This window comes from Octodon degus, unplaced genomic scaffold, assembly GCF_000260255.1.
Source record: "Octodon degus isolate 3935 unplaced genomic scaffold, OctDeg1.0 scaffold00002, whole genome shotgun sequence".
Lineage (NCBI taxonomy): Eukaryota > Metazoa > Chordata > Mammalia > Rodentia > Octodontidae > Octodon > Octodon degus.
This window is the reverse complement of record NW_004524578.1, coordinates 29,818,387-29,834,887: the sequence shown is the minus strand read 5'-3', so window position 1 is coordinate 29,834,887 and position 16,501 is coordinate 29,818,387. Positions and strand designations below refer to the sequence as shown.

Here is a 16,501-nt window from a genome sequence, read left to right as displayed (position 1 = left end):
TAGCAAAGCACAGGGACCGTGGTTCAATCCCCCAGCACCACATGCCAGCCAGTCCCACCCCCTGGTGGGCTGAGCTGGCCACACACACACATAAATAAATAAATAAATAAAATTTTTTTAAAAAAAGACCCAAGGCAAAAAGCTAAAGATAATCAAAAGGAATAAAATAATTCAATTAAGTGTCCAAATAGAAAGCAAATTATAAATATGCAAAAAAGTTACTAGCTTTTCTCTATATCAATAATAAACTATTGTGTGGGGAGATAACTCGGCAATATAAGCACCTCTCTGGCAAGCACATGGACCCAGGTTCAATTCCCAGTACCGCATGCCACACCTGCCCTGGAACCCCAAGTGCACTGTGCTGGCCACTAAAACCAGGCATGGTGGCACATGCCTGTAATCCCAGCTCTAAGTAGGCTGACACGTGAAGATCACTATGAGTCCAAGCTACGTAGCGAGACCCTGTAGCAAATAAATAAATAAATAAATTTTTTAAGGATAGTAATAATAATAAACCATTAAAAATATGATTTGGTAATTATAAAGGTAATAACAGTAAAAAAATACATAAGAGCTATGGATAAATACATATAAACTGCCTAAATTTCCTGATATAGGAATGATAGTATATAAGACATATAGCAAATTTCTGTTCATGTTGTCTAATAATCATAGGAATACTAACAAAGGCTCTATTTTTTTTTTGAGCACTTACTATGTGCTTTAGAAGAAACAAATTGCCATGTTTGAACACAGAGACATCCAAAAATAAGGTTCATGTAATAACCTAAAGCGAGGTGTAGTGGTACACATCTGCATCTCGACACTTCAGGAAGAAGCCGAAGGAGGAAGGTCACCAGTTTGAACCCAGGTTGTGTGACTCAGTGACTGAGCAAGGCTATCTCTAACTAAAAAAATTAAAAAGTCTAAGAATATAGCTCAGTGAAAAGTCTTAAGTTCAATTCATAGTACCACAAAAACAAAAGTGGGGGAGGTACTAAGAGATCCAGCCAACAGCCAGCAAGGAACCAAAGCCTACTTACAACCACTTAAGTGAGCTAGAAACAGATTCTCTAGCTCCAGTAGACTTATCAAATGACTGAACCACTGTCCACCAGCTCTAGTGGAGCCTCATGAGGAATGCAGGAGTCAGCTAAGCTCCTCCTAGCTAGCTGGAACTGAGAGAGCACAAATGTCTGTTGTTTAAAGATGCCATGTTTGGGGGCTGATTTGTTATGCAGTAGGAGATAACTAACACAATGATGGTGTATAAAAATAACAGCACCAGGAATAAAAGAGTACGCACTAAAAGTTGTTAGACTAGCCCAAGACTGAAGACTAGGATCAAGCCATTGACAATGAAAAGGAAAAGAGGTCAGATACAGAAATGGTAAAAAGGGAGGGAGGGGAACTGTTACTTAGGAAAGAAATGTACAAAAATGATGAGGGTAGAAGAATGATGAGGGAGAAACTAAAAATAGTTCTGGAGTGTCTCATTTAGAAGACTGTGATAAAATACACAAAGTCACTGATTCCAAAACCTGAAAGGAAGAAGGAAGAAGAAGAGAAAACCAGCAGGGAATAATCTGGTAAAAATCTTACTGTACCATGAATGGCTACTGTGATGTCAAGTAGGGAAAGAGTTGCAAGTGCAGTTAGAATCTGGGAGGCTGTTTCTGTAGTGTGATCGAAGACACAGACCACTTAAGAGCCGAAACAAAAGTGGAAGTTGGCCATCTAACACTAGTAGCCACAGGACACTCTTTCAAGAACTCTGATATTTAAGGAAAGGAAAAAAACTTATTGGAAGCTATTTGGGACTAAAGTGAAGAACTGAGGGGAAAGTTTTGCTTGTGTGTTTTGTTGCTCACTGGTTGGTTTCATGGCTTCTTGATTCTGTTTTAGGACTAAAAGATTTAAACATGTCCTACTAACCTTTTAGAAACTGTCTCAATGCTATGTCTTTCTCAATAAAGTTAATATTAAAGAAGATCAAAAATAAAAAATAAAAGATTTAAATATGTTAAACTGAGCAAGCTATACGAGAAGACAGATTGAAGCTCTAAGTGTGAGTGTGTGTATGTGTGTGTGTGTGTGTGTGTGTGTGTGTGTGTGTGTGGTGGGAGACAGAGAGCAAGAGACAGAGAGTCAGAGAGAGGGAAAGGAGGGAGGGAGGGAGGCATTGTAAGGGCCCAGTGATTGGGAGCTTGGAGGAGGGAACTTTCTCTCTACCTAAAGTGAGAGCAGAGCGGGAAGAATGGAGAAGCCCAGTCAGAGTGGAGTTTAGAAACAGAAAGAAGGTGAAAGGAGACTCTCATCCATGAGATCTGTTTTCTCAGGAAGGTAAGGCCACCAGAATAAGGTATTGAATAGCAGAGGAGAGCCTATGAACACAGAAACAGTTTGGAAGACCTGCTTTGGAGCAGACAAGAGACTGCTAAGCAATACTGAGGGCTCAACAGTGGTTAAAAGCAAAACTCCTTAGCTTTGACAACTGGCACACGCATCCCATTTTCCTCCCTCAGTCCTTTGCAAAACATAGTCATTTCTCTTAAATGGTGTCAGTTACTCTTCTCTCTTGTTGCTGGGACAGAACACCTGACACTCTAAATTATGGAAGGAAAGGTTTGTTTATTTATTTAGCTCACAGTTAGTGGAGGTTTCAGTCCATACTCAGCTGGCTCCAAGGCAGAGCAGCACAAGGCAGAAGACAACAGCTCATGGTGGTGGAAAACATCAAAGAGCAAAGGCAAAAGGGAGGAACAGTGGCAGCAGTGGCAGAGGCAAGCCCCCTCCCTTCCCTCTATTGCCTTCAGGCTATCTGCCCCAGGGTGGAAGTACCACTCACACCCATAATCCCTGCAGTCCTAGACCCATAATTCCAGTTTGGAATCATGAATTAATCACAAACTCTAGAGACCCCAGTGACTGCATGAGGCTTTGGGGAGACAACTAGAAACAAAACATAACAAATATTAACGTTAAATATCTAAAGAAAATCTATACTCAGTATTAACATTTAAGAGCAGAAGTATCAAATATCTGAATTTCACAGAAAAGGAACCTAAATGGATGCAGTGGTGCCTTGCTTCATGCAAACTTATCTGCAAACAATGTGGTTCACAAACAGAAGCCTTAGGCAAAATTTTGTTTTTGTCTGCAAACTCTGCCTCCTTTGACAAACATAGCTATAGGCATGTTTCCCACACAAACACATGGGTGGCCAGATTTCCCAATATTATAAACCAAATTACACTCATGGACCATGTTATTCACAAACTTGGAAAAGCCAGATTCCTTGAGATGTTAACGTTCTGAGCTTGCATGCATTGGTAAGTTTGGAGCAGGAAACACAAGAAAGCAACGTAACAAATGTAAAAAGAATAATGTCTACAAACATACTGATAATAAATAAGCATACGCTAGATGTATCTGCTTCAGAGAATGTTAAATTTTATCTCTAGTCATTATCTAAATGCTAGAAACTAGAGAAAAACTCCTAATGGTATTTTATTTTTAATTTCTTTAGAAATTCCTAAAAGTGGTCCCTATATAATGGGCTGGGACAGAGTTTTTATAGTTCAGAGATCTCTAGCAAGTGCTAGATTGCTTACATCAAAATCTCAGCAATTAACTGGGCATGATGGCACATGACTACATTCCAACACTCTGGAAGGCTGAGGCAGGATTGAGAGTTTGAATCTAACCTGTGCAACTTAGTGAGAAACCAGTCTCAAAATAAAAATTTAGAAGACTGGAATGTAGATCAGTGTGAAGGCTCTGAGTTTAAGTTCCACTATGAAAAAAACAAAACAAAACAAAATTCTCACCAATGAAGATGGAGGTTATTATATATGAATTATAATGTAGATTTCATCTTTGTTTGGAGTCAAGGCCTTATTTGTGTTAGCCCCTGTAAATGAAACTAAATAATACAACAACAATTAAACTATGATATTTGTGATATTAGATGGGGATTAGGACAAATTTTGTGTTTGAGGGACTGAAAAGCAAGCTGAAAATTGCCACCCAGCCACCAACCCAAGCCCAAGTTCTTCATATTAACTTAAATAAAAGGTTAAGGAAGGACCAGGGAGATATATCGTTCAGTGGTAGTGCCTGGCTCTGGTAAATAGGAGGCTTACAAAAAAAAAAAAAAAGAAAGAAAGAAAGAAAGAAAAGAAAAGAAAAGAAAAAAACCTCTTTTTTAATTAAAAGGTTAAGGGAAAATGACCAGAGTAGACAAAAATGTTTTTCTAAGGACTTCTTCCTTTGTCTGAAGGGGAAACATGAAAAGGTGAAAGTAGACACTAGCCTGTTTGTAGGTAAACAATAGACCCAACTCTGAGCTTTTGCCCTTACCTACTATAACTAGATGCTGCCACCTACTGGACAATTTACAAGTGCTTTTACATACTGCTGTTTTCCTAACCCACAAATATTTTACTCAAAAGTTTATAGAGATTTTTGAACTTATGTGTAAACATAAGAAGTATATAATTCTTTTTAAAATATATTCTAATTTTTAAATGTTTTTATCATATTCTGTAGGGACTTAAAGTTCAACATATCAATACAAGAGGAAAAATACCTGTTCCATATTATGCCTAAGATGTTTGATTTGCAGACAGATAGTGAGGTTAAGCTTAACAGCCTAAGTTGTAAAGTAACAACAATAAGCTTGTCTTCTGGATGGTTAACAACCTAAGTTTGCAGACCAAAATTAGATGAAAAGGAGGGCTGCAAGGAAAGTCAACATTTTGGCCCTAGCCTTCCAAGGTCAATTAAGACTCAGGACATATGAGAACTTGTACTATAACGTCATGTAACTCAGTAGTGTTCCAAAATTTCTGATCAAGAAGATTATGGGACCAAAGAGAAAAGTGATCAATGATGTAGAGTGTGCCTAAGGAGAGTCCCATGGAGAGAAAACATTCTCTCAGGCTTTCACAGAGAGCACACTGGCCAAGCAATGGCCATGACTCCTCCACATGGCTGACACTGACCAAGGTTCTACAATCTGAGGTACAGGATCTCAGGATAAATCCTGAGGGGATTTCACTGACCTTATCAGACCCAAAAGCTACAACTCTTGTTGCATAGGTCCTGCTTTACCTTGGTCTTAACCATCCAGCAGAAAAGTGTAAAAACTGAGTATAAGAAGTAAAGCCATGCTGTTATGTTGAGCTGTAGGGGACTCAGGTCAACAATTTCTGACATTGCCAGTCAAGCAGAAGACCCAATACTATTATGGACTACTGGACTCTTTTAGAATATTTTGCTGAGTTTACACACCTATAATATTTAAATGATGGAACTTAACAAAAAAAGGGGGATACAGATAAATGTCCATTTTGTATCTATGTATTCAAAGTGGTTAGGATAGATATATAGTTACATTCTCTTAATGAATAGAGGGATTTGTTCTAATGGTGTTTGTAAATAGGATCTCATGTCCGCATCTTGTACAGCAATTAACCACTAGGAAGAATGTATGCAATGTGTTAATTATTGAAACTGTCCTACCAATTTGATTTGAAACTGTCTCATTGCTATTTGTTTATCAATAAAATTATGGGGAAAAAAAAACAGAACACATTTTTTTTAGGGCCGGGGATTTTGCCCTGACATATATGTATCTGACTGATACTCACACAACTCCCTGTTGTCTCTCTGGGGTCACATGACTGCTGGCGACTGCTAAAGTGTTGCAGCACCTGCACAGCAAGCACAAGTCCTGACTTGGATTTCTGGTACAAAAAAAAAAAAATTAAACCCATAGATTTTTAATTTTTTTAATTTTAATTAAGTCTAGTAAGTAAAGTTCAATGAGTTATCAGAAAATTTATCTCAAATGGAGCAGATATGAGTACTTTACAGTATGTAGCTATGTTGGAATAGGAATGATGAGACCAAAAAATCAGTGTTTTGTGATCAACCTGGAGTTGTGCTTTTCACTCTTTTCTTTCAGGCCTGCAGTGACAATACTCTGCTACAAACACTATTCTTAGGCTAGTAAGTCTAAAAGTTTCCTCTTTTAGAATAAGATAATAATTACATAAAATGTTCTTTAAAATGTAATTAGGTTGTGAATTACATTTTAAAGAACACTTTATGTAATGTCAAAGGCCATATGAATGCCTTTGATATTTTAAGATGCTTAAATAATCAAATATGTGTTAATACATTTTCAATATTGTTGAATACATGCTTATGATGTAAAGAGCCAGCAGAACAATTAATTCCTTAATGAATTAACCTTTATGCAATTGAACAGTAATTAGAAAAAATGCTTTAAGGCCAGTGAGACAGCTCAAGGGGCTAAGCATCTGCTTAGGCAAGTGCAAGGACCGGAGTTCAATCCCCGGTACTACACTGAAACTTTAATACAATGTTCAAAGTGATGATCTTCTCTGAACATAGCTCTCAAGCTTCCTTTACTTATAGCTTTTGGCTCACTAGGTCTACCTGATGTCCATGAGGGAACAATGATACTAATCTAACATTGCTGGAAATGTCTACAACAGTCATGTGCTCCTAGAGAGACTCTATGGGTATTAGCCAGATACCTATGGCACACACAAGCTTTAAAACCTAGATGTAGTGGATAGTTTTGATTTGATTCTGGGAAAAAAAGACAACTGAAAACAAATATTTATAAAATAGACTACCCAAATGTTACTTCTATAACAAAGCAGAAGCAGAAAGTAAATGATGTATTATTTTAATATAGGCCAGCTTATATTGGTTGGTGTTTCATTTAGGACAACATAAATGACAAGGTAAATTTCAATCAAGTCACTATAGCTATGGATCTATGTAGTGAAAACCTAGAAATTTTCATTTTTTAAAGTCCTTAATTATAAAAGAGGCAACTCAAACACTTACCTTCTTCAAAATAAATATTTGATGCACTCCAAACCCAAGTCTCCAAAACCCTAGCACCAAAATGGTAAACCTACCATACACTCACCACAACAGGCTGTTTGTACCATTAGAAGCCCTGAAAGATTCACCAAAACTGCCCTAGCAGTTTCCAAGTGCTCAAAATTGCATCTAGAAAGGAAAACCTTAAAGTCATATTATTCATACCAAAGTTCCTTGCTAAACTGTTTTGGTAAAATGAACCAAGTTCATACGATTCTAAATTGTTAGACATCATTGTATAAAGAACAAAAACACCCCAGTGTTGCCTGCTTTGAGTAAAGCTGGATGACTGCCAATGGGATGCAGGTTTCAAGGATTTCAGATTATCCTGCCAAAACACCAAGTGTCGCTAGTCCCTAGAATGTCCATGTGTATGATAAGTAAAAGAGTATACAACTACATATATTTCTGTTTAAAAAGAAAAATTTCACAAATATATATATATATATATATATATACACATGGGGGAAAGTAGAAACCTATGTGGAGAATCCAGTGGATGGTCTCCAAGAGCAGGACTGTGACAGAAGAAAACACAGAACAAATTAGAAACTGAGTTTTATGAAAGGGTGACACAGGCCAGAGACACTTGGTGAGAGAATCCTAGGTAGTTACAGGATCAGCAGCAGCAAATTTCCTCCTGCCCTGTCACCCTTAAGCAGATACAAGCCCTTAAAGAAACTGCAGCATTCTCCACACAACCTGCCTAATACGATCAGTTATTTCCCCTAAAGAGAAGGGTCAGACTCACCAAGAAAAGACAAATTTTGAGTTGGGGATCTAACTTTAAACCAAATATGTTATGACTCTGAGACTAGAAACAAAGATGAATGGCATCTCCATCTACTCACCAACAGCTTGTTCCGACGCAGCAGTCAAAGAAAAAAATTTTTTTGTATTTTCCATTTCCTCATTACTTTGCAAAGCTTCTCTATGTTTTACAGACTAGTGAAAGAGAAATTAAAGTTTAAACATAGTAAAGGAAGGTAAATATACACATTGATTTTTAAAAATTCTAACCTAGTTTCCAATCATGTACATATGAAGGAGAAGGATCAGGCTATTTATATTCCTTCAAGCAGAAAATTTGTTAGTATGTTGTTTTTATAAAGTTCTGTCAACAGCAATCCCCAGGTAGAGTTGAAGGTTACACAATGCTTAAAGTATCTGTTAATTATGTTAATTACATGCTGAAAGTATCTGTCAAGATATTTTTATAACTAATAACCTACGGGTATGCTATTAATTGAAATTTCAGGCATTTCACATTTAGTACTGCATTTTAATATGCAGTACTGACATTTAGAACTCTTGTTTTGAAGGAAGTAGAACTTTGGATTTCAATAGGAAAAAAGTGATAGGCTTTTTCTACCAAAATTACAGGCATTATTTCTCTAACTTAAGAAACTACATTTTGGGGGGGGCCGGGAAGACAGCTCAGTAGAATAAGTGCTTGCCTGACAAGTGCAAGGGCCTGAGTTCAATCCCCAGTTCTGCCAAAAAAAAAAAAAAAAAAAAAAAAAAAAAAAGAAAGAAAGAAAGAAAGAAAGAAAAAGAAAAAGAAAAACAAAGAAAGAAAAAGAAACTACATTTTGATAGTGTTCTCTTTCTATCCCAGTGGTATTCCTAGAAACCTCCTCCGAAGTCAGTCAATAATTATGGATGATTCTATCAAAAAAAAAAAAAAAAAAAAAAACCAATGTTATTGTAAGGTCCTTTGTTTTACAGATGCTCTTTTTAGTTCTTTGAAACAGGGTCTTGTTTTGTAGTTCAGGCTGGCACTGAATTTACTATGTACCTCAGGCTGGCCTTTAACTCACAGCAATCCTCCTGTCTCTACCTCCCAAGTGCTGAGATGACAGGCATGTGCTACTATTCCTAGCAGATACTTTGTTTTTTTTTATCTTATTTAGACACAAATATCAATGAGACAGTTTCAAAGCTGATTAACAGGATATTTTCAATAATTAATACCTTGTACATTATTATATTCTTAGTGGTTATCCATAGTACAAGATGCAGACAGGATATCCTGTCTAAACACTATTAGTACAAATCTTTCTTCTCATTAAATTAAGAAAAAGTAGCTGTATATCCTAACTATTCTGTATATATGAATACAAAATAGTCCTTCCTTTGTATCCCTTTTTTTTCTAACAGATACTTTGATTTGAGAGGCAAAATTCAAATGAGTCGATGGTTATATGCCAAGTCAGGGCCAACATACAGTCAACCTCACCTACTCACTACTACACAGAAGAGATCCACAAAGGCCAGGTAAAGTTAATGAAGTACCAGGAATTTGTTGAGACAGAAGTAGACAGAACATGGCCCAAGCCTCAAGCATTCATGCCTTTCTTTAAGATCCTGACCAGTGTATGGACAATGAACTTCCCAACTTGTTGACGATAAACGTTACTCAAATAATAATGCTAACCAGAGGATGAATTATTATGCATTTTTCTGTTTCTCCCCAAACTATAAGTTCATTGTGGAGAAAGCAAAGGCTTAATGAGAGTAACCACAACACTTCCAGAGATGGAGAAGCCTCAGCCCAACACCGATAAGGAAATCTGCCTGGCCTGTGCATGCGTGAATGAACATACCAGGCAGGGGCCAAATCTGGAATGCTGCAGACCAAGTTATGATCTCTAGTTCATGAAAAATGTCACTTTGTGCACACATATGCGCATGCGCACGCGCGCGCACACACACACACACACACACAGACTACTGTCATCAGTTCTACAGAATAAATCAATAAAGGCAAACCACATTAATGCTACCACAGTGGCTGTGTTTCTTACTCATCTAGAGAAACTGTTGCACATTAGAATAAAGTTACACAGTTCTGGGCTGGTGAGATGGCTCAGTGGTCTAAAGCACCTACTTAGAACAAGCTTAGCAAAGCACAGGGACTGCGGTTCAATCCCCCAGCTCCACATGCCAGCCTGCCCCGCCCCCTGGTGGGCTGAGCTGGCCACACACACACACACACACACACACATAAATAAATAAATAAAATTTAAAAAAAAAAAAGTTACACAGTTCTCACCTTAAGTTCTTTCCAGAGCTTTACTCGCCTTTCCAGACTTTGCTTCTTAATTTCTTTTTCTCTGTACTGTTTCTTTGCCAATATTTTATCAAGTCTTTTCATCTTACGAATAGCAGCTTGAAGTTGAGAATCTAATTCTTTTAATTTGGTTTCATCTGTATTGTTTTTAAAACAGGAAAGGGTTTAAAGTTTTGTAAAACAAAAGGTTTTATTTTTACTCTTTGTTCTTTCCTTCAACACATACTTATGGCTGGTGATAATAACTGTTATACTGGTGTCATGGAACTAAGTTGAGTCACAAGATGGCTTCATATGTGTTTTTTCATATAATTATGTAAAAAGCCTGTGAAATAGATATTTACCTCTATTTTATATTGAGGTGTCCTTTCAATAAAGCTAATAAGTTACAGTACTGGACTAAGAAATGGTTTTCTTATCATTTAAATCCCAATCTATTTTTTTCTGCATACTGCTTATTGTTTCTATACCCATAACTAACAGGAAGTAAGGAAAAGGACACAGGCCCTACCTATAGCTGCTCCAGACCAAGTGAAAGAGCAAGTGTGGATGCAGAAAGCTACAGCAACGAGTGATGGACATAAAGGAGAGTGGTTCCAACACACAGTAGAAACAGACTCACATACTGTATGTAGGTAGACATGTTTCCTTCTATGCTCTTCCAACTTTTCTAGTTTCTTAAAGCAACTAAAAATATTCTAAATTTATAAATAATTGATTGTGACTTCTTTAAAATTAAGGACATTAGTACTTTTGCATTCAAGTTTACTTACAATTAATGATAATGAGAATGCCAGCTAATGTTTATGGAGTTACCTTAGGTACAGTATTAAGTGCTTTATTTACATATTACTTAAATCTCATCTTAACACTGTGAAGCAGTGTAATCTTTGTCATCTTACAAACTATGAAATTCAGTCTACTTTGTACTTGAGTGACACACACATCCCAGGTAGTACAATCAGTAAGTGACAGAGTCAGTTTTTAACTCAAATCTGTCTTACTCCAGAGCAAAAGTTCTTAGCCACCAATCAGTACTCCTCTGTGAAATCAAATGAAAGTTAATAATCTGGCAATGAGCATAATATTCAAGTATGAAATCTCCACCACTCCAGACTACATCATTAAAAACTGTACATTGTAATGGTCGATATATTACGTCAACATCAGAAATTTAGAAGCTTAACTAAGTAACTCAGCAGGTCTATATCCTAGGGTGTAAAAGACATGCCCTAGGGCAGCTGTTCACACAGTGGGAGGTTGTAGTAGTAGATGCATGGTATCAAGTTGATAAGTTTAGAAGTTTAACTAAGTGACTCAGCAGGAGGCCAGGATCTTCACTAAGATATCCTCAGCCTGAGAAGAACACAGAGATAGCCTGGGTGTAAAGGACCCACCCTAGGGCAGGTGGCCTGCATATAATACAAGGGAAGAAAAGAGACTTGCTTTTCTCCCTTTTTGCTCTTGTTACTTTTGTTATCTTCTACCATCTTCAACTGCTGCCCTGTGCCATGCTATCCTGCCTTGGAGTTAGCTGATTACAGACTGAAACCTCCATGAACTGTGAGCAAAATAAACCTTTCCTTCCCTAATTTTGTGAATATTTTGTCTCAGCCATGAGAGAAAAGTAAGACATATACCATACTAAGTAAGGCCAATTTTAACAACTTTTGAGATCTAACAAGTTTAGTGATGCTTATCTGTAGTGTATATTACTTCCTCTTTAAGAAAAAAAAAAGAAGATAATTTTAAAGGATAGAAGCTTATCAAAAAAAAATCAAACTTATTAATAAGGAGGCTCCTCACATATTACTGCTTACATACTTCAACAATGCAGTAGCCTCCAAGTCTAATTCCCAACTTCCAAGCCGAGCATTCTTGGGCCCCATGTACACAGGTAGTCCACATACCAGAAATTTGGAAGTAACTCACACAGTACTAAAAATATATAAACAAATATTACCATGGGAACTGAGCTAACACTAATCTCAACTACAATACCATCTCTCCTTGCACTGTAATCCTGAGTCACCTGCCTTAACTTTCAGAGCTGCTGTTATCCCAAATATATTCTAAATCAGCAGTTCTCAAACTTTTATCTCAACTCTGCTTTAGAGTCTCATAGATTATTGAAAGTCAAAATTTATTTTTGTATATGTAGGTTATAGTTATTTACAGTTACCACATTCGAAATCAAGACTGCTAGGAGTGGTGGGCTATGCCTGTAATTTCAGCAGTTAGGTACCAGGAATTGAACTCAGGACCCTGCATTTGCCAACCAAGCACTTATTCTACTGAGCTATCTCCCTGGCCAGAACACTAGGTTTAAATAAGACACGCAGTTGGGAAAAGGAAGAGAAATTTAATAGCTTGGGTAAGGGGATACACCAAAATTTGATAGGGATAACTTCTTAAAGATTAGTTATAATGTGAAATATGTCATTATCATCAGTGAGATTTTAAATGTTTTTCCATTAAAATTTATAAATCTACCATCTTTCGTGATGAATGGATCTTTCACGCTGCACTGATCACTTGGAAAATAATGGCTAACAGAATTATGCAGACCTCCAAAGTAGGCAGGAACACATTGCATTATACAATATCAAAATTCTTATTTTTAATATTCCCAGCAATTTTTATCAGAAAAGTCTAAGTATTGGAATTCTATCAAGTTCATAATGATATACACTCTTCAAAATTTCTAATTTTCATTTGAATGCTTAGACTTTACCATTAGCAGCAAATACTATCATTAATTTTCCCTCAAGTAAAAGGCTCACTTTATCTTATCTTAAAAAAGATGTACCAAATGCCCAAGTCTGAATAACAGTAGTTTCACTCTTGTTATTTCAGATAAAAATGATATTCCACTAAACGGTGGCCAGCTGAGCTCACTTTAGCAGCACATACAGTAAAAGAAGCCAGCACAGCTTACGAGCTATCACATAAGTGCTTTTCTTCAACACAATCCTCCTACTTCAATATACACAAAATTGTTTTATGTCTATTTTCCCTTCTGCCCCACAGAATAACAAGATGATGTTTTTAGGGTCAAGATTTTAGAAAATTAATATGTCCTACTGCTTCATCAAGAACAATCATGAGTGACACTAATTTTTTTTTTCTTGCTGATACCTAGTAACAAAGAACAATGCCTCCAGCACAATTTTGTTCCACTGTCTTTTTGTTTGTTTGTTTGGTGGTACCAGAGATTGAACTCAGGACTTTGTGCTTGCCAGGCAAGTGCTTATTCTACTGAGCTATCTCACCCACCCTTGTTCCATTGTCTTGATCCATGCTAAGGCACCAGCAGTTCTGCCCACTGTTACTTTTATACCCCTGGTGGCAAATAATAAGTCAGTGGGCAAGACAGCAAACAGAATCTCAGTGTTCTTAAGCAAACGGAGTCCCTCATACCCATGGAATGTAAACAACGTGGGACAGCAACTCTTTTAATTCAATCTGACCAGAATTTATTTAATATCTTGCGGGGTAAAGTAGCTTTTAAGAATCTAAGCGCTGGGGCTGGGGAGATGGCTCAGTGGAATAAGCGCTTCCTTGGCAAGCGCAAGGGCCTGAATTCAGTCCATGGTTCCACAAACAAAAAAAAAAAAAAAATTCTACGAAGAATCTAAGTGTGATCAATTTTAGAGATATTATCTCTAAAAGAGTATTGATAGATGATAGGTACCTTTCATTGTCCAATTTTAGACATCATGTTATAGAATCATAACTTTCCCTACTTGATTAATTAGAAATGAGCACAATAATAATTTCATTAGCGGACTGGGGAGATAGTTCAGTGAAATAAGTGCTTGCCTGGAAAGCGCAAGGTCCTGAGTTTGATCTGTGGTATCACAAAAAGAATAATAACAATAATAATTTCATTAAATGACATATTTTATTACATTTATAAATGTATTGAATGAGTCTTAAATGTAAAAATGGATGATTTCTCACAAAAGTACAGTTTGGGGTTATTATTTCTACTTAGCTAATTAAAAGCATATATAATTCTAATATATTGAATCTAACATCTTAACATTAGCCAGTCACTTTGTGATTAGTCTACCTGAATGCTCAGGGATTATCTGACGTTGAATCAAGTTCATATCTTCACCTGAGCCCTCTTCGGCCAGCTTTATTTTTCCAAAACAGTCTGTGCTTTTATCATCCTTACTGCCTCTTCTCTCCTCTGTATTACTGCCTCCTGAGTGGTCCTCTTTACCAGAATTTAACTTGCTTGTAGTTTGAACCTGAAAGTAAATTTCAAAACATAATGTGTTTTCTTACACCTTAACATTTCAGAATATTTAATACTAATGGAAGCCTATGTGGAGACAGATATGAATAGGTATACTTGCATTAAAGTACCTAGAAATATAAATTTTTAATTAAATGTAATTTAAATACACAATTAACTTTAATAACATTTATACCCACTAAGTGCCATTCTTCAGCAATCTCTAGCAGCTTTGGAAAAGAGCTTCAATCCATCTGCCAGGCTCTGGGAATGACCAAAGATGGACCTCACTCTGAGTTTATACTGAGATAGTCCAAGGTCTAGAACTAGCCTGTCCACTGTGACTCCAAAACAGCTGAAAAGTGATGATCCAAGTTGTGATATTCTTCTAATGACAGTCTTCAAATCAGAATCATGTGCTATAGTTATTTTTACATTATTCAGTTTTTCTGTCTTTTTTTCATTTCCCTTTAAATTTTAGTAAAGTTAATCTTGGAAGAAAAAAAAACAGTTTGACATAGTTGTGTTTTCCTTTTTTAAAAAAAAATTTTTTTTTAATTTTATTTATTTCTTTATTTATTTTTGTGTGTGTGTGGCCAGCTCAGCCCAGCAAGGGGCGGGGCTGGCTGGCATGTGGTGCTGGGGGATTGAACCGCGGTCCCTGTGCTTTGCTAAACTTGTTCTAAGTAGGTGCTTTAGATCACTGAGCCATCTCACCAGCCCCAGTTGTGTTTTCTTGAGGAAAAAGAAAAGACAGACATGGCGGGATGAGGAGAAAACAAGGGTTCTGAGGTCATCGTGTGGCAGTAAAAACACCAAGAAGTGAACACTGCCCAAGGAAGAGGTGAGTTCCCACAGGAGGCCCCAGCCGTCTCAATGAAGGATCCCTCCACTCAGCCCCTTCAGCTCTATCATTTGAAAGTTCCCTGTGCTCCTCTGCCCACAGGCTTATTCTCCACCACAGCAATGTGCAGTCCCCTTGCAGAGCTCAATGACAGAAAACCAGTCATGCAGAGAAATGAACTGCAAGGGATACAGCTCATGGGTGCAAGTGTTTCTCTGCCTGGCCCAGAACATAAACCCAGCAGAACCAAACTCCGCAAGATTGAAAGCAAAAGTGGTACCTAAATTTCTGAGAGGAAGCTGGAAAAATATAGTAAAAGTGGCCATCTCTACATGTCTGGTCACAAACTCTGTGATCCTAGGGGGCTTGGGCAGTACCAGAAGCAGCAGCAAAAGTAGCTTTCTGGTCTTTGAGTTATAGTCACACTGGTGTGACCTGGAGGCCCTGTCCACCGATGATCTTTCCTGCTGACCTTCTATTTTGAGAAACTGGCTTGTTGTGTCCAATACTTTTTCGCTAGAAATACCTGAAGTACTATTTCTTATACCAATTCATGACAGACAAAATCTCTAATAGTTTTATAATGCAATATCTAATCTATAAATTTTTAAAAAATTAGTATGGATTCATTTAATTTTCAGAGATTTTTTTTCACCATAAGTTTCCAAAACTTTTTCCTACAACCTAAAAAGAAATAAACTGTACTGTATCAACAAGAGGAAACCAATTCTTTTATAAAAAACAAAGATTAAATAAATTCTGAAAGGTATAATAGATACAATAAAATGGAAAGGAACAACATAAGGAATAAACAATGAAGATGAAGAAAAGGAAAAAAAGGGGAGAAGGGAGGAAAATCATGCAAGCATATGTACAGCACAGCTGAGATGACTGTACTACTAATTCCATAAGTTCTTTGAAAACAGCAGTTAATGTTTAAATTTTTCACTTTGATCAATTCTCTATGCTAATATTTGTAATCTGAGCAACTACACTGAAGACAGCAATGTGCAATACAAAAACTACTGTTGAATGCCTCTCCCCTTGTTCTTCTAAATGTGTACCATTTCTAATGTCTTATCAAATATTATTATACTCTTTTTAAGATAAATTTTAAGAATACAAAAGTAAAAAGGACAAGAAAAAAATTAAGGTTAATTGAAAGCAAGCATTACTATTCAATTATTTGTCTAATCTAGCACACCTATGTCTATTAATTTGAACAACAGATTTAATGATAAAAATATGTAATATAACAACCATTGTTAGTTTGCTATTATTGTTTTGAAAATCTGTATTATATGTATTTGTATGTTTAAAAAAGGATTAAATAGGGCAGGGGAGATAGCTAAGTAGAATAGGCAAGGTCTGAGTTCAATCCCCGGTACTGCAAAAAAAAAAAAAAAAA

At 36.7% G+C, this 16,501-nt stretch overlaps 1 protein-coding gene across 1 annotated transcript in view; it reads right to left on the bottom strand.

Moving 5' to 3' along the window:
- Fsip1 (fibrous sheath interacting protein 1) overlaps positions 1–16,501 on the bottom strand; it is a 266,885-nt gene that overhangs the window by 217,210 nt on the left and 33,174 nt on the right. Inside the window, exons 3-6 of the mRNA XM_004623531.2 lie at positions 14,079–14,262; positions 9,986–10,140; positions 7,778–7,875; positions 1,883–1,892 (exon numbers count right to left, since the gene is read on the bottom strand). Coding sequence (XP_004623588.2) covers positions 1,883–1,892; positions 7,778–7,875; positions 9,986–10,140; positions 14,079–14,262 — 447 coding nt within the window. The remainder of the gene's footprint in view (positions 1–1,882; positions 1,893–7,777; positions 7,876–9,985; positions 10,141–14,078; positions 14,263–16,501) is intronic.